The sequence below is a fragment of the Bubalus bubalis genome, chromosome 17 (assembly GCF_019923935.1).
Source record: "Bubalus bubalis isolate 160015118507 breed Murrah chromosome 17, NDDB_SH_1, whole genome shotgun sequence".
In the NCBI taxonomy this organism is placed as follows: Eukaryota; Metazoa; Chordata; class Mammalia; order Artiodactyla; family Bovidae; genus Bubalus; species Bubalus bubalis.
In genome coordinates this window covers 53998215-54022463 of record NC_059173.1, presented here as the reverse complement: position 1 = coordinate 54022463, position 24249 = coordinate 53998215, and the positions used below count along the sequence as shown (strand labels likewise).

Sequence of the window (24249 nt, the reverse complement as noted above, 5' to 3'; positions counted from 1 at the left end):
CTACTCAGTTACTCCTGACAACATACAGACAATTTCAAAATCTAAATTAATGGCCAGTCCATTACCCTAACCTTATGATGTTTTAACCAGCTATGAAATGATTCTGCTCTTGCAGCCCAAATCATGGCCACATTGTCTCTCTTCCAACTAATGAGTTTACTCTCTTTTTCATCTACCAAATACATATCCTGCTTTAAGCTTAACCATCTTGACTTTCTTCCTATCTCACCAATCCTACGCTTCAATCTTAGAGAAAAACTGTTCCTGTTTCTTCAGGCCTTTCAGCAACCTTTAAAAAGACACTGCTTGTCTTCCCTGAGCTGTATGACCAGTCTCATCCCTGAATGACATTAGCAGCCGCAAATATGGTAACTAATCTCAAAACCTAGGCTCCCTGGTTTACCAGTTTTAAGGTCTGTATGATCCCAACTATTCGCTTGCTGCACACCTTCTCGTAAAAGAAGCTGCCAGATGAAGGCACTGGGGCACTGGTTTCACTAGAAGCATATTAGCTCCAAACTCACATAAGCCTCAAACACTGCTCAAGAATCCTTTTCCCTACTTTAATGGGCTCCCATTCACCAAAGGTATTATTTTCAAGCCAAGACTGCACTCTTGCACCCCTTTTTATTATCAGGTAATAAAAATGAACACTTATTGAGTGTGAAAATGACTTTTCAAATGTTTCACATGCATTAACTATAACTAATTCAATTCTCAAAGCTCCATGAGATAGGCTACTATTATCTGTGTCATTTTAAAACAAAGAAAATCAGTAAATGTGCCAAGGGTCTCTCAGACAAAGTTAACTGTTAAAGAGTCAGGATTTGAACCCAAGCAATTTGGCTAAAGTAACCCATATTCGTAATGTCTCTATTCTGAGTGGTTCTTACCAGGTGCATTTTTGGCATCCAGGAGACATTCAGCAATACCAGAGGCATTTTCAGTGTCACAATAGGGAAGCGGGTGCTACGGTATCTGATATAAGCTGCCGATACTGCTAAATATTATGCAACATACAGGAGACTTCAATCGCCAACATCTCAGTCCCAAAATGTCAACAACACCAAAGTTAACAGTCTGCTCTACACTGACCAAAAGACTGCTTTACTAAAAACATAAATAATATCCTGTAACCTTTCTCCCATAGGCCACACCCATCCATATTTCCTTCTCATAATCTTTACCCACCTTTTCCTTGTAGAAGGAACTGATTGCATAACAATTAACAATGAAATTTTCTGCCTAACTATGCCAACCACTCACTCCAGGAAATTCCTAAATTATCCTGACCACCTATCACTAACATCAATGCCTTTGTTACTGGAATGCCCAATGATTGATGATTCTACTTTTAGTTTCCTTCTATTCTCTTTATATTCCCTGTCCCCACCACCTGATTCACCATAGATATTCAAAACATATTTTGTGGAATGAACTGATAGCTGTTTCCTATTTCACTGGGAAAATGAAAGCAAGATAAACTCCCAAATTATCCACCACACTGACACATCTACTTGCCCATACACTCCATCATCTCTAATTACTGTGGATGAACTATTCATGTTGTTATCTAAGGCTAACCCTTCAATTTATCCACTAGATCACATCCCCTCTACTGTATCAAATATTCCATCTCATTATCCGGTGAGCACAATAAGTACAATCTGCAAAAATCTTTTGATTCTGCAACCCTTCCACCCATCACTACCCTGGATGTGCTTCCTATACAGCACAACTACTTGGTTGAGTCATTTATGCAAGCTATCCCTCAACTCCTCTACTAAAATCTCATTGAAATCTACTTGACCTGTTTGGGGTTTTACTACCCTCCTTCCAAATGTTCAGAAAGTCCTTTTGGTAAGGTCATCAGTAACTTCCAAATTGCTAAAATCCATAGGTCAATTCTGAGTCCTCAGCTTGATCTGTCATTCTTCCTCACTAGTAAAAGTTATCAAAAGAGTAAAATAAAACAATGCACTTAAGAGTATTTGGAACAATGTCATGTATTTCCACAAAGAAACTGAAGCCCAATCTTGCCCCTCATCATATAGCTGGCTGGTAGACAATGAAGGAACTGAAACTGGTTTTTTATTTTTAATCTCATCATCTTTCCAATTAGTCAGAAATCTACTGCTTTATAACTAATAGACTGCTCAGGAATGATCAACTCATGTGAAAGTGGCTGTCTTGGATCTAGAGTTCACAAATGAGTTCCAGGCGCCTTGGACTTTCATTTTTTTTCTTGCCAGTAGCATTATTCTCTGCTGAAAAGTTCATCACAGGAGAATAATGGCTAAGTCTACTCTGCACACAGACACCACACTTCTCCAGTGTTCAACTTCAAAGGCAGTGAGAAATTTGAAACCAACAAACTTCAGCTGCCTGGTCTAACAAAGGCAAAGCAACATTTCAGAAGGCAAGTCTTAGAAAGTACTCAATTACTTGTTGTTTTTCTTTTGTTTTCCATAATCAGTTCCTGAACTTTTAAAACTACAAAGACTCCTTTTTCACAGCCCTCTAATAAATGGTAACACTGGAGATCTTTATTTAAGGATCTACCCATCCTCCTATCATAATCCACACATACAAACCTGAGTTTCTAGTTCATGTTTTCTGTATTCAGAAAGATATTCAGGTAAACCATATAAAGAAGCCTAGGAATGTCCCATAAGCACTTCAGGGAAGTCTGATTTATCAATATATATTACTGACAATAAAGAAGTCTGTTGTACACATTCAGTTTTGCTAATAAGCAGTTTCTTAGAAACTTAATCTTGTCTTTCAAAATTGAGCAAACTGCCTCCTATATCTTAATCAAACTGTAATATTTTCAGATCAGACACTTAAATAAACAATACTGCACTGAGTCACTTCATTCACCAATTTATTGTTCACCATTATTTTTTCCTATAACAACATCTGCTGTTTAAATGTGTTTTTCCTACATTACAAATTATCTGAAGTGCATGAATAAGAAATAGATTTTGTCATCAAAGAGCTATATTATATGCAATGATTTTTCAGGCTTGTTTTTTGTCATAGTTAAATATCAGAATAAATTGCACTCTTAAAAAAAAAATACCTTTGGTTTCTTCTACAGCAAGTTTATCACAAATCTGCTTTTCATAGGTACAAAGATGTTCCAGAGCTTCTCTATAGAGACCTGCTTCACGAAGAACTTGATTCTGATATAAAAGGAGTTCACTATATTCATAATCCACTTTATCAGGGGATGTCTACATATGGATACAAGGAATACTAACAGTGAGAATTTTATTTTCATATTAAACAACTTTTCACACTTAAATACATACAAGCAGTCAAAGGATAATATAAAAATTCCTAAATATCTCTCTAGGAAGCAACTAAAACTGACAATATTAATTTAAAACCCACTGAATAAAATAAGAATCCATAAGTCCTTACATATAAGAAATAAATAGGGGAGAAAGGAAAGCTTACTAAAAGTAGAATGTCAAATAAATCTAGAAGGAATAAGACAGAAAAATCACCATTTTGCCACTATCACAGGAATAGCTTATCCAAGGAAGAATCATCATCAAGGAATTTTGCTAAAACTAGTGGTGAAAGTCTGATGAGGAAGAGACTACTCATAAAGCCTCACATTATTTATTAAATACAAAAAATAACTGGTTTATAGTGAAGAAACCTGACAGTCACCACCTTAACCAAGAAATCAAACGGATCAGACACCACATGGCTTTTAATGTGGTGAGCGGAGAAGGGCTCAACATCACTTCTGCAGTCTTCTGCCAAAAATGCATAACAGTATCAATACTGAGGAAACATCAAAGAAGTCCAAACTGATGAATACTCTACAAAGGCACTTCCATGACTCTTCAAAAACACCAATGTCATGAAATAAAAGAAAGCCTTCGAAACTTCCAGATTAAAAGAGACTATAGAAAAATGATAATTAAATGCGAGGTATGATTCTAAATTGAATCATGGAAATGGAAAAAAAAAAAAGAAAAAATCCTAGAAAGGATATAAATAGGCCAGTTAGTAAATATTGAATATCAGTTGTGGATTAGATAGTAACAGTCTATCAATGTTAAATTTCCTAATTTTTTGATAATTTATACAATACTATCTATAAGAGTTAACAGCTATAGAGATTCTTAGGAAATACCACACAAAAGCATTTTAGGAGTAAAAGAGCATTGTGTCTACAATTACTCTTGAATGTTTTAGGAAAAAATAGCTAAGTACATACAGAGACTATAAACTAAATGTATCAAATATTAACAATTACTTAATGTGAGTGAACTTCTATTATGTTCTTTATTCTACTCTTGCAACTGTTCTATAAGTTTGAAACTATTTCAAATAAAAAGTTAGTAAATCTATATACACTTCTTTGTTTTAGTTATACTAAGAATCAGACCTAGTTTACTAGGTCTAACTTCTAGTTGTTACCTGCTGTGTTTTCCTAAATTCTTCTAAAATCTTTGCTGCCATTTCATAATCTTCTAATAAATGGTAAGCAATAGCATAACCAATCCATGATGCTCTCTGTGCAGGTCGAAGTTGAAGTAACTGATACCTCGTTTCCTTTAAGGGAAAAAAGAACACTTTTTCTTAGGTTTACAGAAAAAGTAAATGCTCCTTGAAGATCATATTAACTCACAACAGTAACACAATGATGGAAATGATAATAAAAAATAGTTTTAAACATCCATATTGTGTAGCTTTATGGAAGCATAAAAGTATTTAATAAGCACAGTGAAACTTCCAAGATAATCTTAGAAATAATTTTTTTAAAAGTTAAAACATAAGACATGGTACCCTTTATTACTTACTCATCTACTTACTCTAAGAAGAAAGAATGGAAAAGATAGTCCAAAGGTAAAAAGTTTTTTATAAATGCAGTGCCCAACTACTGAGTTAAGATCTTCAGAAAACAACTCAGTAGGCACTTCATGGAAGAAAAAAAAAGAGGAACTAAATAAATCTGATTTGATAGAATGATTTTTAAGGGTTAAAATACAGCTATAGTGGTGATCATTTTGCAATGTATAAAAATATCAAAACAGTATGTTGTGCACCAAGAACTAATATGGCAGTTAAGGGCAGTTAAACTCCAAAAAAAAAAAAGCCAAATAACTAACTAATGAAACTCACAGAAGAAGAAATCAGATTTGTGGTTACCAGAGGTGGGAAGGGGGCAGGATGGTGTACTGCATGAAGGTGATAAAAAGGTACACACATCCAATTCCAAGACAAAATTAAGTTCTAGGGATGTAATGTACAAAATGATTAATATAATTAACATTTCTGTAGGCTATATGTAAAAACTGTTATGAAAGTAAACCTTAGGAGTTCTCATCATCAGGAAAAAATATGATTTTTTTTCTTTTTGTATTATTTTATATCTATATAACATGATGCATGTTCACTAAACTTGTGGTAACATTTCATGCTGTAAATCAAATCATTATGATGTACACCTAAGATGTATGCAATACTGTACACTAATTGTATTTGAGTAAACCTGGAAGGAAAAAATCTCCCCTCACCAATGCAGCTACAAAAACAGAATGTTAGTCTCTATGGAGGTAAAAAGAACAAATGTGTGTGTGTGTGTTAATTTTTTACTAAATTAACTCAATCTTGTACAGTAATCCAACTCTGCTTCACAGTAAAGTAACTTTTAAATCTGCTTACTCCAGTTACAAACACAACCACTATTGGAGGAAGGAGGCAAATTCAATTAATTTTTTTTAATGGAAAATTTTGTTATCAAAAAGTACTCAAAAAAGTTTTAAATACATTAACAATATTTCCTCATTAGAATAAAAAAAATTCTCTACTTACCCTGTAACCCTCAAGATCTCGCATTTGAATTTGTAATAAAGAAAGGTCCCTTAAGATTTGAAGATTGTCTTTATCCCATTTTAGCGCATTTCTGTAACACTTAATGGCTTCATCATATTTCTTGTCTGACCTCTGGAGAAGGCCATAAACATGCCAACCTAAAGGATTTAGTTAAGGATACAACCTACAAGTCAAGAAATAATATTCCAATAATATTCTCCAGGAAACTCAGAAAGTTACAGCTGTTTATAAAATTACAAGCTTAAAAAAGAGATGGAGAAGGCGATGGCACCCCATTTCTGTACTCTTGCCTGGAAAATCCCATGGACAGAGGAGCCTGGTAGGCTGCAGTCCATGGGGTCGCTAAGAGTCGGACACGACTGAGCGACTTCACTTTCACTTTTCACTTTCATGCATTGGAGAAGGAAATGGCAACCCACTCCAGTGTTCTTGCCTGGAGAATCCCAGGGACGGGGGAGCCTGGTGGGCTGCCGTCTATGGGGTCGCACAGAGTCGGACACAACTGAAGTGACTTAGCAGTAGCAAAAAAGAGAAAAAATATAAAGATAGTAGTAGTTTGATAACAACGGAAAACAATACAGCTCCTCAAGACAAAGAAAACAGGTCTAGCCTGCCTTATTTTAAATAAGTTAATTTAATCTTACTATGTTTCCTTAATTATAAAATGTAAATAAAGAGAAAGTCCATACAGCAAAGCATAGCAGTATGGTGACAAAACAGAATAACATGTATAAAGTGCTCAGTGGCTGACCCAAATAAATGGCTCAATAGATATTAAGAATTATCTATTTTTGAAAGAGAACAGGTATCCACAACATAGCATGACATACATTAAAATTTCATAAGTCTAGTAAGGAATACAGGTAAGTAAAATTACAGTAGGTCATACAACTGTACTACAAAGGGGAAAAATATGTACAGAATCCCACTCTCCTAATACAGGTCTTTTTTCACGTTAGATTTTGATTATTGCAAATCATCCAACCTCCTGCAGTTTCTCTGCTTTCACTCTCACTTGCCAGAGTAATCTTTCTAAAATATATACAATCCAAAGAAAAAAGTCTATTTCCCTTTCCAGAACGTTAATAATATTTCTCTCAGATCAGGTTCAAACCTTCCAATCTGACAACTTTTACAGCAAGAACCCTTAACGGAGTCAGGACATGCAGAATGTCTAGGGTGACATGTATAACTAAAAATATATATATAATGTTATAAATTTTATTTGAAAAATGATCTTTGCTTTTATAATGCAAATCTTCTCAGTTGGAACGTGGCTTTAAAAGACTGAGATATACTACCCTTCAAAATCTGGCCCCCATAACCTATTTTCTCATTAAGCCCACCCCCATTTCAACAATACCCTATTGTTTGAGGACTTGTTCAACTCTCTTGAGCATTGAAACGCCTTTTAACTGCCTCTAATCTTCACCGGTGGCTCAGTGGTAAAGAATCTGCCTGCCAATGCAGGAGACACAGGAGATGTGGAAAGATGCCCAAGAGGAAGAAATAGCAACCCATTCCAGCATTCTCGCCTGGCAAATCCCATAGACACCGAAGCCTGGTGGGCTACAGGCCACAGGGTCGCAAAGAGTTGGACACGACTGAACACACAAGCACACATAAATCATCACCTTCTAAAAATCTATCCTCAAAATGTTTAACACTGCTAAAAATTTAAAGAAATTTATGTTCATCAAGAGGAACAGAATTATATAAAGCATGGTAAGTCAATAGAGAACACTACACCAATATTAAAAATGATGGAAAAATATTTACAACAGCCTTATTAACTAACCCTTTGCTTACCTTTATAGTTTCTGGTTACTCCTAACTCACTTCTGCCTTACTGGATTAGCGGTAATTTTTGAACAAGCTTTAGAAGTGTTAAGCTTCTATCAAATATCTTCCTGCACTAGGCTCCTAAGATCCTTGACAGCAAAATCCATTTCTTTTCTAACTTTATATTATTCCAGTGGTTCAGTTCAGTTCAGTTCAGTCGCTCAGTCATGTCTGACTCTTTCCCATGAATTGCAGCACGCCAGGCCTCCCTGTCCATTACCATCTCCCGGAATTCACTCAAACTCACATCCATCGAGTTGGTGATGGCATCCAGCCATCTCATCCTCTATCGTCCCCTTCTCCTCCTGCCCCCCCATCCCTCCCAGTGTCAGAGTCTTTTCCAATGAGTCAACTCTTCTCATGAGGTGGCCAAAGTACTGGAGTTTCAGCTTCAGCATCATTCCTTCCAAAGAACACCCAGGACTGATCCCCTTTAGAATGGACTGGTTGGATCTCCTCGCAGTCCAAGGGACTCTCAAGAGTCTTCTCCAACACCACAATTCAAAAGCATCGATTCTTCGGCGCTCACCTTTCTTCATAGTCCAACTCTCACATCCATACATGACTACTGGAAAAACCATAGCCTTGACTAGACGGACCTCTGTTGGCAAAGTAATGTCTCTGCTTTTTAATATGTTGTCTAGGTTGGTCATAACTTTCCCTCCAAGAAGTAAGTGTCTTTTAATTTCATGGCTGCAATCACCATCTGCAGTGATTTTAGAGTCCAAAAAAATAAAGTCTGACACTGTTTCCACTGTTTCCCCATCTATTTCCCATGAGGTGATGGGACCAGATGCCATGATCTTAGTTTTCTGAATGTTGAGCTTTAAGCCAACTTTTTCACTCTCCTCTTCCACTTTCATCAAGAGGCTTTTTAGTTCCTCTTCACTTTCTGCCATAAGGGTGGTGTCATCTGCATATCTAAGGTTATTGCTATTTCTCCCGGCAATCTTGATTCCCGCTTATGCTTCTTCCAGCCCAGCGTTTCTCATCATGTACTCTGCATATAAGTTAACACTTAAAAATTTGTTGTTTCAGCACTTAAAACTGTTAGCCAACAAAACAGGTAAAGAAATATTTGTTTAAACCTATTTAAAAAATAGCAACCCACAATTTTGTCTCTATCTTCCCTTAGACATTTGTACTTGTTCTGACTCTTACACTTCCCTTAATGAAATAAAATTTATCTCATACAGTACTTAGAATTATCAGGGACTATGTTAAGCATCATTAAATCTTTACAAGACCACAGTGAAGTGGGTATGATTATTCTCATCTTACACATGAGGTCTATGCCCTAAGACCACAGTTAAAAAGAAGCTGAGCTGAGATTCAAGCCTAAGTGAAGCATACTCCAAACCCTGGGCTTAATCAGTACACTATACTTGACTTCTAACATGCCTTATCGTATATCCTTCTCTAAATTCATGCTATGATGAAACTGGCAGGGTGCCTCTTCTTTAAGTGTGGGAAGAGCTTTCACAGATATTAAAATAGGCAAGTCCCATTTATCTGTAAATAGTTATAATGTTAGGCCACGGTAGGTATACAAAAATGTTTCCTGAATGAAGGCAACTGATGGTACTCAACTGAAGAAAGAATCATCTCTTCTTGAGTTACACAGTAAGAGAGATCTAAAACTTCTGACTCTCAAATTGCTGCCTAAACTCAAGCCATCCCAATTCAACCCTTAAATATATCTCAAAAAGGATACACACATGACTCTTCAAGTCATTTCTCAAACCTCTACGAACCAATTCATAAGCTTCTTCCTTTTTCCCCAAACAGTTCAATGTTAATCCTTTCATAGCCAGAGTTTCTATTTAAAAAAAAAAAAGAAAGAAGGAACTTAAAGATAACCAACAACAACAAAAAAGGTACTATAATCTCAAAAACAAATGTTACATTATCTTAACTATTTAAAACTTCAAGGAGATTATTGGGAAAATGTCCAGGCTTTTACAGAATTAAAAAATTTTAAAAATTGACAAATGAAGTAACTACACATTTCTATAAAAGAGGCCTTCCTAGAACTGTTTTTTAGATAAAAAGATACAAAAATGCATGTATATCTGGTAATGTATATGGTAACAAGACAAAATTATTTTCCATGGGATGATCTAATTAAACCAATCCTTTCTCTGTGAACCCAAGTTACACAGAAATTAAATTCACTGTTCGATGATTAAAATATATCCATCAATTATCTACATTTCTGACTTTTACAATTTGAAAATGATTCTTTGGGTTTACTATTAAAAATACAAACTAAAGATGTCAGACATCCACCATTTACAATCCAAAGAGTTGAGGAAAATACTAATTTTCAGAAAGAGAAAAAGCAATACTTCTACTTTTACAATGTATATTCTATGAAATACAAATGAGTATAAAATACTCATTATGGTTAATCTGCCTAACTTTTAGGACTACAAATTAAAATTTATAGAAAAATTAGTTAGGTATAAAAGATAAGGATTAAAGATAGAAAGGAAGAATCAATATTTATAGTATATAAAGTATATATATATAGTATATAAAGAAATGGAAGCAAAAAAAGAAAAAAGTATGTACTAATCATCATAAATCTGTATAAATTCAAGGAAAAAAGAGACAAACAAACAAAATATATTTGGCAAGTAGCCAAATTAGCAAGGTACTATAGAAAGTAACACTTTGTTGTTAAACAGATAAAAATCTATTCTTGTAAGAAACTCCTTCAAGTGGTTTCATGAAAATGTAGCTTGTCAGTAAGTTTAGAATAAATCTTAACTTATTGCTGTTAAACACTATTGCAATTAAATTATGACACTTCATATGCAACCTGATTTCAGATGTGTTCCAATATGAGGGGAAAGTACACTTTAGAAACAATGAAAGCTGGTTCTATGCTGTACTCAAACTCTATGGTGTCTATACCACTAAGTTACATTACTGTTACACATACTTTTGGAAAGAATATAACACAACCTAATATACAACTGGCTAGCATATATATATACACCATGCAGCATGGCACACAGGATCTTAGTTCCCTGATAAGGGACTGAACCTGTGCCCCCTGCAATGAAAGCATAGAGTCAACCACTGAATGTTTAAGGAAGTCCCAAGCAAAACTATTTTTTAAGAAGGAAATGGAGAAAGAAAATTCTACACACTTAATACCCACTGCTTTCTGTCTTTAAACAATGTTATTATAATGAAAATATGCAAGAGTAAAGAAAGCTAACAGAGAACTATTACTCTCTCTCTTCAATACTAAGAGAACACTATCAAATTAACAAAGAACCATGTTTCCTAACTAACGAATGAGACCTGTGAGAGTTCACTGCTCCTTTGTCTCTTCCGAAGTTGAGCTACAAGCTCTGCCTTTACCCTACAAACATCTCACTGTCCAGTCTTCTACCCTCACACAGGCCAAAGCTACATAACTTTCACAATATGTATAAATCATGTCTTAAACATGACTGTCTTGAAAAGCTAAGATACAATGCTCGAAATAAGAAGATGCTGGTTCATGAGCAAAGGCCCAAATGGACACTTTCTGAATAAGTTTATTGTAAGGAATAAAATTTCTTCTGCTCAACCAAAGTTGTCAAGCAAAATTTTCTTGTAACCATTTTAAATAAACTTACTTATTAAACTTAAATTAGTATATTTGTTTTACTAGGTTCTTTTACTAGGTTCTTTTTTCACCCTTCCTATGGTGCTAATATTCAAAGCAGAAATAAATCAGAACTCAAGTAGATCGTGTTATCCTTTTCTCAACAATAAACTGAATACTAAGTATCTTCCCACAGACATAAGGATAAGGTCCATTCTCTCTGGAAAATAGTCTTGGCATCTGGGAGTAACAGAGCCCAAATAAGTGAAATCAGGTAAGTAAGCAGAACCTTACCTACTTATGCTTACATGCCAGTGTACTACATTTACACTTACCTCCATGCTCAGCAAATTTGGGATTAGAGAGGATTTGTTTACAGAATTTCAATCCATTTCTGTACTGTTTATGTTCATAACACCTCTGTCAAAAGAAAAAAGAAAAAATTTAAGTTTAGTAAAAAATGTAAACTTTAAATTTGGTGCTGCACTTTTGATTCTGTTAAACACAACAAAATGATCTCATGTTACTGCCATATTCTAAATTCCACAAAAACGCCAATTACACACACACACGGAACTCCCTGGTGGCCTAGTAATTTGGATTTGGCTCTTTCACTGCAGTAGCCTGGGTTTAATCCCTGGCTGGGGAACTGAGCTCCTACAAGTCACATTCCACATTCAAAATTGAAAAAAAAAAAAAATACAGTCATACTGAGCAACCAAATTTTTTTTTTAATAGAGACAGTTCAAATACAGAAAGTAAAAGGTAGACAAAGGGACAAAACACACATTAGAAAAAATAAGACAAGCATTAGCGGACTTCAAAAGGTCCAACAAGTGTTAATATAATGTGAAAATTGGGGTGGAGGGTGTAGAAATTATACTTTAAAATAACATTTTCTTTTTAACTGAAGGAAAGAAGTCTCTGAAGCCACAAGAGACAAACAAGTGCATGCAAATTAAAGAAGGAGGAAAAAGACACACACGTCATAATGAAAATTCAAAGCCGAGAAATAAAGGTCCTTAAAAACTTCCAGAGAGAAAAAAAACAAGTCACATAAAAAGGATATGTAATCAGAACAGCGCTGAAGGTTTACTCTAAAGTAAAAATGGTATACTGCTGAAAGTTATAAAATATCTACACAGAGTCTTCAAAATTCAGAATTCCTTACCCAGCTAAATTGTCAATCGAGTATGTAAGTAAAAGGACATTTTAAGGCTTCTTAGAAAGTTAAAATTATATCTTTGCACTCTTCCTTAGGAAGTTATTGAAAGAAATCAAAACAAACAAAAAAGACAACGTGGAACTTAGTAAATAAATAATCTAATGTAGACAAAAGAACAACCACTCCAAAATGAAACAGGATTCCAGAGGCCACCATGGAATAGGTTTCTAGCAAAGTCAAAAATGGAACCTGTGTACTTCATAATATGGAAAATATTATTTATAAGCACATGACAGAATACAGGCACATTTGGGGAAAATGACCAATGAGTCTACAGAAAACCAACTGAATAAGACAGATTTTAACTCCAGGGGAAATAAAGGCTTATATAAGAAATTATGGTCTTAGTGTAATATTTGGCTCAATAATAAATAATACACATATAATTATAGAAATGTAAATATTTAGTTCTGGTTTATCAAAATACTGTGATATAAGCACAATGACAGAATGAGGAAAAGACAAGTGAGCAAATGTGGTAATTAAGTTCCAAGTTCTCTTTTTCTATAAATGTATCAACATGTGCTTTCATAACAGTAATTTTTAAAGCACTGTATTCATTACAGAAAATCTCTGCACCTTAAAGATATGATAATTTATGTCAGAATTTACTGTCCTAAGTTGAAACAAATTTTAGTCTTAATTTTTGAAACAATAACACTCAAAATCTGGCTGAGATAGTTAATGCAAATGATAATAAAATCATAGGAGAAAAATGTGTAGAAACAAAAATATAAAATTTTACACTCAGCACCAAGAAATCAACTGGCTAAAGCTCAATGCAAAAGCCAACCACAGAGCTGGTCTACAATCAACTATGTACTCACCATCTCTATTTTATTGTTCACGTCTCAAACCTAATATACAGTCCAAAACACAACTGATTCCCCCCCCCCCCCGAGAATCTATTCTTCACCAAGTCTTTACCATCTCAAGAGATGCATTTCCTTCAACTCAACCTCATTCAGATGACAAAACAAGAAACCTAATTATCCTCTGTGCTTTCATCCCTGAGACTCCCATCCTCTAATAGATTCATCAGTCCTAGTTTCTCTGCAATAGCTTCCTAACTCTCTGCTTCTCCCACAATCAACAGGCAAGGTGATCTGAGGGATACAAGGGAGGGGAGAGCAGAAGCAGTAACTTAACCATACACAGCCAAAGAAACATAAGACTAAGCAACTAAATTTAGTGTTCCTATTCACTCAGCAGAAAGCCTAAAGCAACCTTTTTCTTATAATAATAGTAAAAGTCATTACAGGACGCTAATTAAAAGCAATACTCATGACTTCTCACTGTTTTCCAAGAACTACATCAAGGGCTTCCCTGGTAGCTCAATGGGAAAGAATCCTCTTGTCAATGCAGGAGACAAGGGTTCCATTCCTGGGTTGGGAAGGTCCCCTGAAGAAGAAAAGGGCAACCTACTCCAGTATTCTTGCCGGAGAAATCCCAAGGTTAGAGGAGGCTCGTGGGCCAACAGCCCATCGGGTCACAAAAGAGTCGGAAAAGACATAGAGACTAAACAACAACAAGAACATACATACAAAGAACAATTTAAGTACATTGTTCTTAAAACATTTAATTAGCTTTCTACAATTTTATTTCTGTAAAAATGCAGTAAGGGAAGTTCCACTTTTGGCCACAGTGAAGTGAGGAGAAATGTGTCCTTTTATCTTAAACAACAAAATGAGACAAAATGCATAAAATAACTGTTGTCAGACACTGGACAAGAGGCAGCACGGGCTGTGAACCATGGAGGCGGGGGACAGCACGATACACTGGGTAATGTCACTGCTCTACAGATCACAGCACAGGAAGAAGGGTCTGAAACAGCACATGACAGTCCACAGAGATGACGAGACAAAGACTGAAGTTCAGGGAGGCTGAGCTATTCGGTAGGACAGAGTACTGAAAATGATGGAACTATTAAGAAAAAAGACATCCCAAAATCTGCATGGGCTCCTTCATGCATCTCCTGCCAGAAATTACAAACCAAGTCAGGGGCAAAATACCTAGAGAAGTGTTGGAGGGCTTATCAGTTGAGGCCCTCTCTGAGTCAGTCCCGGTTGAGAGCTCTCTGCACCACATACAGAAATTTTATTAACATTTTAAGTATTATTAAAGCCCAGAGCTGTCATCTTCTAACAGATCTTCCAATCAACAAATTCAACTTTTATCTCACCTTTTGCTTCTTTGTTTATTCAGTGCGTGCATGAGTGCGTGCGTACCTGCGTGCAAAGTCAATTTGGTAGTGTCCAATTCTGTGTGACCCTATGGACTATTGGAGAAGGCAAAGGCACCCCACTCTAGTACTCTTGCCTGGAAAATCCCATGGGTGGAGGAGCCTGGTAGGCTGTAGTCCATGGGGTCGCTAAGAGTCGAACACGACTGAGCGACTTTCCTTTCACTTTTCACTTTCATGCAGTGGAGAAGGAAATGGCAACCCACTCCAGTGTTCTTGCCTGGAGAATCCCAGGGACGGGGGAGCCTGGTGGGCTTCCGTCTATGGGGTCGCACAGAGTCAGACACGACTGAAGCGACTTAGCAGCAGTAGCAGCAGCAGCTATGGACTATAGCCTGCCAGGCTCCTCTGTCCATGGGATTTCCCAGAATACTGGAGTGGGTAGCCATACTGGAAGATCCAGGAGATCTTCCCGACCCAGGAATTGAATCTGTGTCTCCTGCACTGCAGGCCAAGTGAGCCACCAGGGAAGCCAAATAGGCAATAAAAATGCCAAAAATAAGGTGACAAAAATGAACACACATAAAACAATTAACCAACTAGAAAATTCCCCCAAATAACTGAGTCTGCCAAATGAAAATTAAAAACCACTCTATTTGAATATGAGATGCTACAGTACTTAGCTTTTTACTTTATCACACTTCAGAACAGTAATTATATTTCAGTTCCTAATGATTATGTTCCCAATTAATGAAATTTGGTAGTCTTCCATATTGAAATTATACTCAATGCCACTAACCCAATTAGCTCTGTCAATGTGACCTGTAAAAATAATTAAAGATGGCATACCCTTCAGTGTGCATTTAAGGAAACAGACTTCAATTTATTTTTCTTTCTAAAAAGCACTACTCCTACAACAGGTCACTCATTACAAATGAGAGTAGTAGTCTCACAGTTTACTGGAAAAAATAACAATAGACATTCAACTTACTTTATCCCATAAAAATTCCTAAAAAATTCTGCTTTTGCCCAAGGATAAACTCTAATGGCATACAGGGTTTACAAGAAAAATAGGAAAGAGTGCATCATATTTCATTCAATAACTTCTTTCCTCCAAACATAAGACCAGATATATGCATAATTCAGCTTTAATATAAGTGTCTATCTAACCAAAATCCAATCTTATAAAAGCAGTCTTAAAATATAATAGAAGATATAATCATAAGATGTCCTTTTCTGAACCATTTAAAAGATGTAAATGAATTAAAAAATAGCAATTTGCTTGTTTTTGCAACTCCCATGTAACACTATCACTAAAGTTCATTCTACAGAACCATTGAAATAAATTTACCACAATAAGATTCTTTCTTTTTTTTAATTATAAGGTTCTTAATATTGTTTTAACCAAACTTGTAGACTTAAGTTAAAATTTTTAGAGTATTTAGGGAAAAAGAGATGGAAATACTACACAGTATATTGTGAGCAAAGATTTCACATCAGTTCATTTAAAACAAGCTTTGTAAAATGACATAGCAGGCAGACATATTAAGTCTTCACAGTAAAATCATCAAACTAAATAAAAATACATGTCCACAATTCTGTCTCTGAAATTCTTGTATATGGAGAGTTCCTGAAATTTCACAATTATGAATAAGGGTCTCCCTTAGCATGCAATGAATACCATATTATTCTATTTTTCACCTGCCTTGTATTAATTCAAAATTAATCATAATAGTATCAAGATATTAGAACATTGTAGACTGTTAAGTTTTCATTAGCAACTAAATTTTAAAATATCAACACTGCTACATAAACAGTAAAGCTAAACAGGACATAATTAAAACAGAATGACCTGTTCAAATTCCATGTGCTAAATGTTGACAACATACACTGAGACTCCTGCTTCTAAATGTATACGAATAACTGATACAGTTAATGTTCCTTCCAAGCATGAAACTGGTTAAGTAAATAAATAACTATTTTCAGCCACTGAACAAGGGCCAACACAGGATTGTGGACTTTCAGAAGGCAAACAAGGTAAATCTCAAGAAAACCTTTTTTTTTTTTTTTTTGCCCAGAGGCATTTTTCCAGACTGTAGAATAGAGAGGAAGAACAAAAACAAAACATGGTAGTCTTACTGATCTAAACAGGTATCAGAGTTAGAAACTGTCTGAAAAGATGAAATTTATAGAGCAAGGTATCATCAAAAAGAACTGTACAGTTATGAAGTTTTAGAAATCTGCACAAGAGTCATGGTCAAATATTAAATTGGTCAGGTACACTACAGAATTCTACTCAAGTTGGCAAAGAAATACTACCAAGTAGTATGAGCTAAACAGCTATTGGCTGGGAGACATTTGAGTGCCAAACAGTTAGGCTGCATTAAATACTCAAAACCTTAGGAATAAGGATAATCTAGACGCATTTTGGAGAAGGCAATGGCACCCCACTCCAGTACTCTTGCCTGGAAGATTCCATGGACGAAGGAGCCTGGTGGGCAGCAGTTCATGGGGTCGCAAAGAGTTGGACACGACTGAGTGACTTCACTTTCACTTTTCACTTTCATGCATTGGAGAAGGAAATGGCAACCCACTCCAGTGTTCTTGCCTGGAGAATCCTAGGGACGGGGGAGCTTGGTGGGCTGCCGTCTATGGGGTCACACAGAGTCGGACACGACTGAGGTGACTTAGCAGCAGCAGCAGACTCATTTTTATTAAAACTTAAAAATAAGAACAAGCTGATGCACAAGCAAATTAACCACTTCCCAAAACAAAACTTTATTACAAAAGAACAAGATCCAGACACTTAATATCCTAGCGTCCATAATATACATTACGAAAAAAGAGGAATCATTAGAAAAGTGAAGAAACAGGAAATTGTGACCCTGACCTACAGAAAAAAAAAAAAAAAAAAATCAATCAAAAGAAACAGATTCAGAAATAATGGCAGAAGTAGCAGGCAGACTTTAAAAGTTTCTGTTATGTACTATTAAAGGACTGAAAGGAAAACCATGAACATAATCAGAAAACAAACAGGAAATCTCAATAGAGAAACGGAATTATTAAGGAATGGAGATTGTACAATAAAAAATATAGCATCAAAAATGAAAAGTTAATGATATGGGCTTAAAATATTAAACACTGTAGTGAACCTGAAACTTGTGCAGTGAACAAAACCATGACAGAGAACTTCAGTGGCTGCATGAACTGGAAAACATGTAACAGAAACAATCCAACACGGACGATGAAAGGGTAAAACGAGAGACAGAACACAGAACTCCTACCGATGGCACAATATCAAGTGGTCTAATGGCCTAGCACATATATGTAACAGGAGTCAGAAAAGAGGACAGAAAACTAAAGTGGGAAAAGTATCAAAAACTGCAAATTTGATAAAAACTCTAAACCCAAAAAACCCACAAATCCAAGAATCTCAACAAACTCCAAGCAGGATGAACTAAAAAAAAAAAAAGAAAGAAAAGAACAAACAAAACAAAAAGCAAGCAGAAAAAAGGGGCGCATCACAATCCTAATGCTAAAAAATAAGGACAAAAGAGAAAATTATGAAAGCAGTCAGGGAAAAAACCTGTATTCTAAAAGATCTCCAATTATCATCTCAGCTTCTACCCTAAGAAATTAGAAACATAAGAGCAAATTAAACTCAAAGCAGAAAAAACAAAAGTAAAAAGAACAGAATTAATGAAACAGGAAAAAACAAAAAGGAAATCAATGAAACCAAATGCTGGTTCTTTGAGAAGATCAATAAAATCGATAAACTTCTAGCCAAATATGGGCATGATCACAGAAGTATGCAGCAGAGCAAAATAAGGAGAACCCCAGCTTTCTAGTTAGAGGGTGAGATAAGGAGCCAAGGAAACAAAATATCAGAAACATCACAAAGGAGGTGGAACTGGGGAAAGCAATCTCATAAAGATGTTTATGAATTCCAGGGTTCATAAACATGCATGGATCTGATCACAACACACAAGACTTTGAGAACTGAAACAATAGATAGATCATGCAGGCCTCAGACCAGCTACTGGATGGCACATAAGCAGGACAGAGGCAACAGAACCACAAAGATTTTAAAAACTGAACTGATGTAAGAACTAGGGTCCATAGAAATAGTTGGGGCTTACAGCCTGAATCTAACCAAATTTGCTAAAACAAAATTAACATTCTCCAAAGGATTTAAAACAAGACCCAAAGTCTGATACTAATATTCAGAACATCCAGGATAAAATCCAAGATTATGTGGCATTTGAAGAAATAGGAAAATCTCAACTTGCATAGGAAAAAAAAAAAATCAACCAGACAAATACAGAGACTTCTATTCAATACTTTAAATTAGTTATTATGAAAATGTTGGAAGAAGTTAACTAGTGAACCCTTTGCAACATCTTAGAGGAGATGAGGACAGAACTCACTGTATAGACCCAAAACTAGAAAGGAGATAACTGGAAAGAATCACTGTACAGGAAAAACAGACCAATAAAATGTATCTAATCTGGATAACAGAAAAGAGTTTTAAAAACTGGTGGTGATGACCCAATCAAAAAATGGGCCAAAGAACTAAATAGACATTTCTCCAAAGAAGACATACAGATGGCTAACAAACACATGAAAAGATGCTCAACATCACTCATTATCAGAGAAATGCAAATCAAAAAACCACTATGAGGTACCATTTCATGCCAGTCAGAATGGCTGTGATCCCAAAGTCTACAAGCAATAAATGCTGGAGAGGGTGTGGAGAAAAGGGAACCCTCTTACACTGTTGGTGGGAATGCAAACTAGTACAGCCACTATGGAGAACAGTGTGGAGATTCCTTAAAAAACTGGAAATAGAACTGCCTTATGATCCAGCAATCCCACTGCTGGGCATACACACCGAGGAAACCAGAAGGGAAAGAGACACGTGCACCCCAATGTTCATCGCAGCACTGTTTGTAATAGCCAGGACATGGAAGCAACCTAGATGTCCATCAGCAGATGAATGGGTAAGAAAGCTGTGGTACATATACACAATGGAGTATTACTCAGCCATTAAAAAGAATACATTTGAATCAGTTCTAATGAGGTGGATGAAAATGGAGCCGAATATACAGAGTGAAGTAAGCCAGAAAGAAAAACACCAATACAGTATACTAACGCATATATATGGAATTTAGAAAGATGGTAACAATAACCCTGCATACGAGACAGCAAAAGAGACAATGATGTATAGAACAGTCTTTTGACTCTGTGGGAGAGGGAGAGGGTGGGATGATTTGGGAGAATGGCATTGAAACATGTATAGTATCATATATGAAACGAGTCGCCAGTCCAGGTTCAATGCACGATACTGGATGCTTGGGACTGGTGCACTGGGACGACCCAAAGGGATGGTATGGGGAGGGAGGAGGGAGGGGGGTTCAGGATGGGGAACATGTGTATACCTGTGGCAGATTCATGTTGATATATGACAAAACCAATACAATATTGTAAAGTTTAAAAAAAAAAACTGGTGGTGATTTAGCCACTCAGTTGTGTTCAACTCTTACGACTCCACAGACTATAGCCCACCAGGCTCCTCTGTCCATGGAATGTCCCAGGTAAGAATACAGGGAGTGGGTTGCCCTGCTTTTCTCCAGGGGATCTTCCCAACTCAGGGATCCAAACCTGCTTCTCCTGGATTGCAGGTGGTCTCCTGCATTGCAAGCAGATTCTTTACCACTGAGCCACCAGGGAAGAGCAGAACCTGCCCAGAAGGGAACCCTCTAGGTGTTCTGGCTCTGTCCATCAGCACCTTGGCTCAGCTGAGGCACTGATACCAATGGATCATAGCATCTGAAAGTCACAATTTTAAGATTTTTTTGTCATAATATGGAAAGTATGTCAAGGCTGAGAAAGGAGTACATCAAGGTTGTATATTTAACTTATATGCAGAGTACATCATACAAAATGCCAGGCTGGATGAAGCTCATGCTGGAATCAAGATTGCTGGGAGAAATATGAATAACCTCAGATATGAAGATGACACCACCCTTATGGCAGAAAGTAAAGAGGAACTAAAGAGCCTCTTGATGAAGGTGAAAGAGGAGAGAGAGTGAAAAAGCTGGCTCAACATTCAAAAAACTAAGATCATGGCATCCAGTCTCATCACTTCATGGCAAATAAACAGGAATACAATGGAAACTGAGAGACTTTATTTTCTTGGGCTCCAAAATCACTGTGGACGGTGACTGCAGCCATGAAATTAAAAGATGCTTGCTTCTTGGAAGAAAAGCTAGGGCAAACCTAGGCAGCATATTAAAATGCAGAGACATTACGTTGCTGGCAAAGGTCCATATAGTCAAAGCTACTGTTTTCTAGTAGTCATGTATGGATGTGAGAGCTGGAGCATAAAGAAGGCTGAGCACTGAAGAAATGATGCTTTCGAACTATGGTGTTGGAGAAGACTCTTGAGAGTCCCTTGGACTGCAAGGAGATCAAACCAGTCAAATCCTAAAAGAAATCAGTCCTGAATATTCATTGGAAGGACTGATGCTGAAGCTGAAGGTCCAATACTTTGGCCACCTGATGCGAAGAACTGACTCATTAGAAAAGACCCTGATGCTGGGAAAGATTGAAGGCAGGAGGAGAAGGGGACGACAGAGGATGAGATGGTTGGATGGCATCACTGACTCGATCGACATGAATTTGAGCAAGCTTCAGGAGATGGTGAAGGACAAGGAAGCCTGGCGTGCTACAGTCCAAGGGGTCACAAAGAGCCAGATGTGACTGAGCGACTGAACAGCAACAAGAAAATTATTTCACTGACCCTTTTAAAAACTTATTTCTAATTTTGCTAATAAGAATATGGAGAGTGAGAAATCTCCACAACAGTTGGCTACTTATATACATAAAATAGTTGGATAAGCTGTGAAAAGTTCAGACCTATTGCTAACAGGAAGTTCATCCTTTTTTTCCAAACCCTTGTTACAGGAAAAAAATGTTTCCTGCCAAAGAATTGATGCTTTTGAACTGTGGTGTTGGAGAAGACTCTTGAGAGTTCTTTGGACTGTAAGGAGATCCAACCAGTCCATCCTAAAGGAGATCAGTCCTGGGTGTTCATTGGAAGGACTGATGCTAAAGCTGAAACTCCAATACTTTGGCCGCCTCATGCAAAGAGTTGACTCATTGGAAAAGACCCTGATGCTGGGAGGGACTTGGGGGCAGGAGGAGAAGGGGACGACAGAGGATGAGATGGCTGGATGGCATCATCAACTCGATAGACATGAGTTTGGGTAAACTCCGGGAGTTGGTGATGGACAGAGAGGCCTGGCGTGCTGCGATTCATGGGATCACAAAGAGTCGGACACAACTGAGCAACTGAACTGAACTGAACTGACTAAAGATGTGGGAATGTGACACGGCAAGTAAAAGACTCTAGGCTATTTATGTTAAAAGAAAAGAATGATTTAGGTGATTTAAAATAGAAGACTTAAGATTATATGTAACACATATATACCATTTAGATTTGACATTAACATTACACAGTGCAAGTGCAAGTCGCTCAGTTGGGTCCGACTCTTTGCGACCCCATGGACTACATAAACCATGGAATTTCTCCAGGCCAGAATACTGGAGTGAGTAGCCTTTCCCTTCTCCAGGGACTCTTCCCTACCCTGGGATTGAATCCAGGTCTCCAGCATTTCAGGCTGATTCCTTACCAGCTGAGCCACAAGGGACGCATTACATTATGTTAACATTAATCTTCTTTAGATTTAAATATACCTTTTCATTGTCTTCTTCAGTGCAATTTTTTTCAAAATTGTTTAAAAGGAATTCAGCGTCAAGTCAAGCTAAATGATAAAAGCAAAATTTAGCTTTAAAAGTCAGCCATTTTGAAATGATGCCTGGGATTTGACAAAATGATCCAGGTGGTAGGGGTCACAGATGAAAAAGAATAAACAGAATCACTGTTTTCATATGCTTGAAATTTTCACAATTAAAAAGTTAAAAAGAAAACAAACCTTAGATACGCTAAAAGCAATTCAAGAAACATTTATTTATTAACTTAATATGAGCCTGGCTAGCACGTGGCAGGGCCAGTGTCCTGTAGCTACCTTAGTAGTCCTGCTTTTGTACAGCAGAAAAGTGTGGAGAAAGGGCACCTGCAGTCTATACGCTCAAGAGCTATGGCTATTTAACATCTTAATCAGTTAGTATTAAATATAATTTTAAAATTTTCAGCAAAGCTCCTCAGCTACGCTAAGCACATCTCAGGTGTTCAAATAGCCACATGTGACTAGTGGCTAACGTAGTAGTAATTCAGATACAGAACATTTCCATCACAAAAAATTCTATTGGACAACACTGCTCTACAGTCTAGAGTTCAATTCTTAGCACTTAACAGTTGTGTATCACTGGCTTAATTAAATTCATTAGCGCTTCAACAGTGTCACCTGCAAAATGTGGACATTAACAACCCTGCAGGGTTAAAGTGAGAAATACAAATGTATATAAAGAATCTGAGTAAGCACTCAATAGAATGTTGATAAAGTACAGTGTCAGTTCTAGCTTACAATAAATACTTAGACCGAACAAAGCTTGATTACAGAGAAATGTGAAAGCAGAAACTGAATTAAAATACACAATCAAGAGGAACAAGGTCTCTATTCTGAGGTGACGTTAATGTTCTACCAACACATCTTAAAATGGGCATAGGCTGCAATGGTTTGTGATGTGTCAAAACTAAAACAAAAAAAAAGACAACTAATAGAACAATACACTTAAAATCCTGTGCATTTCACTGTAGGTAAAAGTGTGTGTTAGTCGCTCAGCCGTGTCCAACTCTTTGTGACCCCATGGATGTAGCCTGCCAGGCTCCTCTGTCCATGAAATTCTCCAGACAAGAATACTGGAGTAGGTTGCCATTCCCTCCTCAGGGGATCTTCCCAACACAGGAATCGAACCTGGGCCTCCTGAACTGCAGGCAGACTCACTGTAAGTAAGTATACTTTAACTTTTTTAATGTTTTTAATCTCTGAAAAACTGCCTTTATTCTCCCTTTCCTTTAATTCTTTTAGTTGGAGCTTCCATTCACAGACAATATGCTATCCTTTTCATATCCTACAGTTTCTGTCAGACTATTACAATCATGAAAACAAACTTAAGGATGATTTCTTCCCCTCCTGGTTTTATACTATTTTAAAAAATAATCTTGTCCTCAGTTCAGTCAGTTCAGTTTCTCAGTCGTGTCCGACTCTTTGTGACCCCATGAATCGCAGCACACCAGGCCTCCCTGTCCATCACCAACTCCCAGAGTTCACTCAGACTCACGTCCATCGAGTCCATGATGCCATCCAGCCATCTCATCCCCTGTCGCCCCTTCTCCTCCTGCCCCCAATCCCTCCCAGCATCAGAGTCTTTTCCAATGAGTCAACTCTTCACATGAGGTGGCCAAAGTATTGGAATTTCAGCCTCAGCATCAGTCCTCCCAAAGAAATCCCAGGGCTGAGCCCCTTCAGAATCTTGTCCTACTTCTATAATAAATGTCATCTAATGCAA

General features: G+C 36.8%; 1 protein-coding gene across 3 annotated transcripts in view; it reads right to left on the bottom strand.

Moving 5' to 3' along the window:
* Positions 1–24249, bottom strand: part of NAA15 (N-alpha-acetyltransferase 15, NatA auxiliary subunit) — a 73093-nt gene that overhangs the window by 30921 nt on the left and 17923 nt on the right. For all 3 annotated transcript variants that reach the window (XM_006079266.4, XM_006079265.4, XR_003104320.3), the window contains exons 2-6: positions 11644–11728; positions 9419–9523; positions 5842–5999; positions 4444–4578; positions 3086–3239 (exon numbers count right to left, since the gene is read on the bottom strand). In XM_006079266.4, the coding sequence (XP_006079328.2) occupies positions 3086–3239; positions 4444–4578; positions 5842–5999; positions 9419–9523; positions 11644–11728 (637 nt within the window). The remainder of the gene's footprint in view (positions 1–3085; positions 3240–4443; positions 4579–5841; positions 6000–9418; positions 9524–11643; positions 11729–24249) is intronic.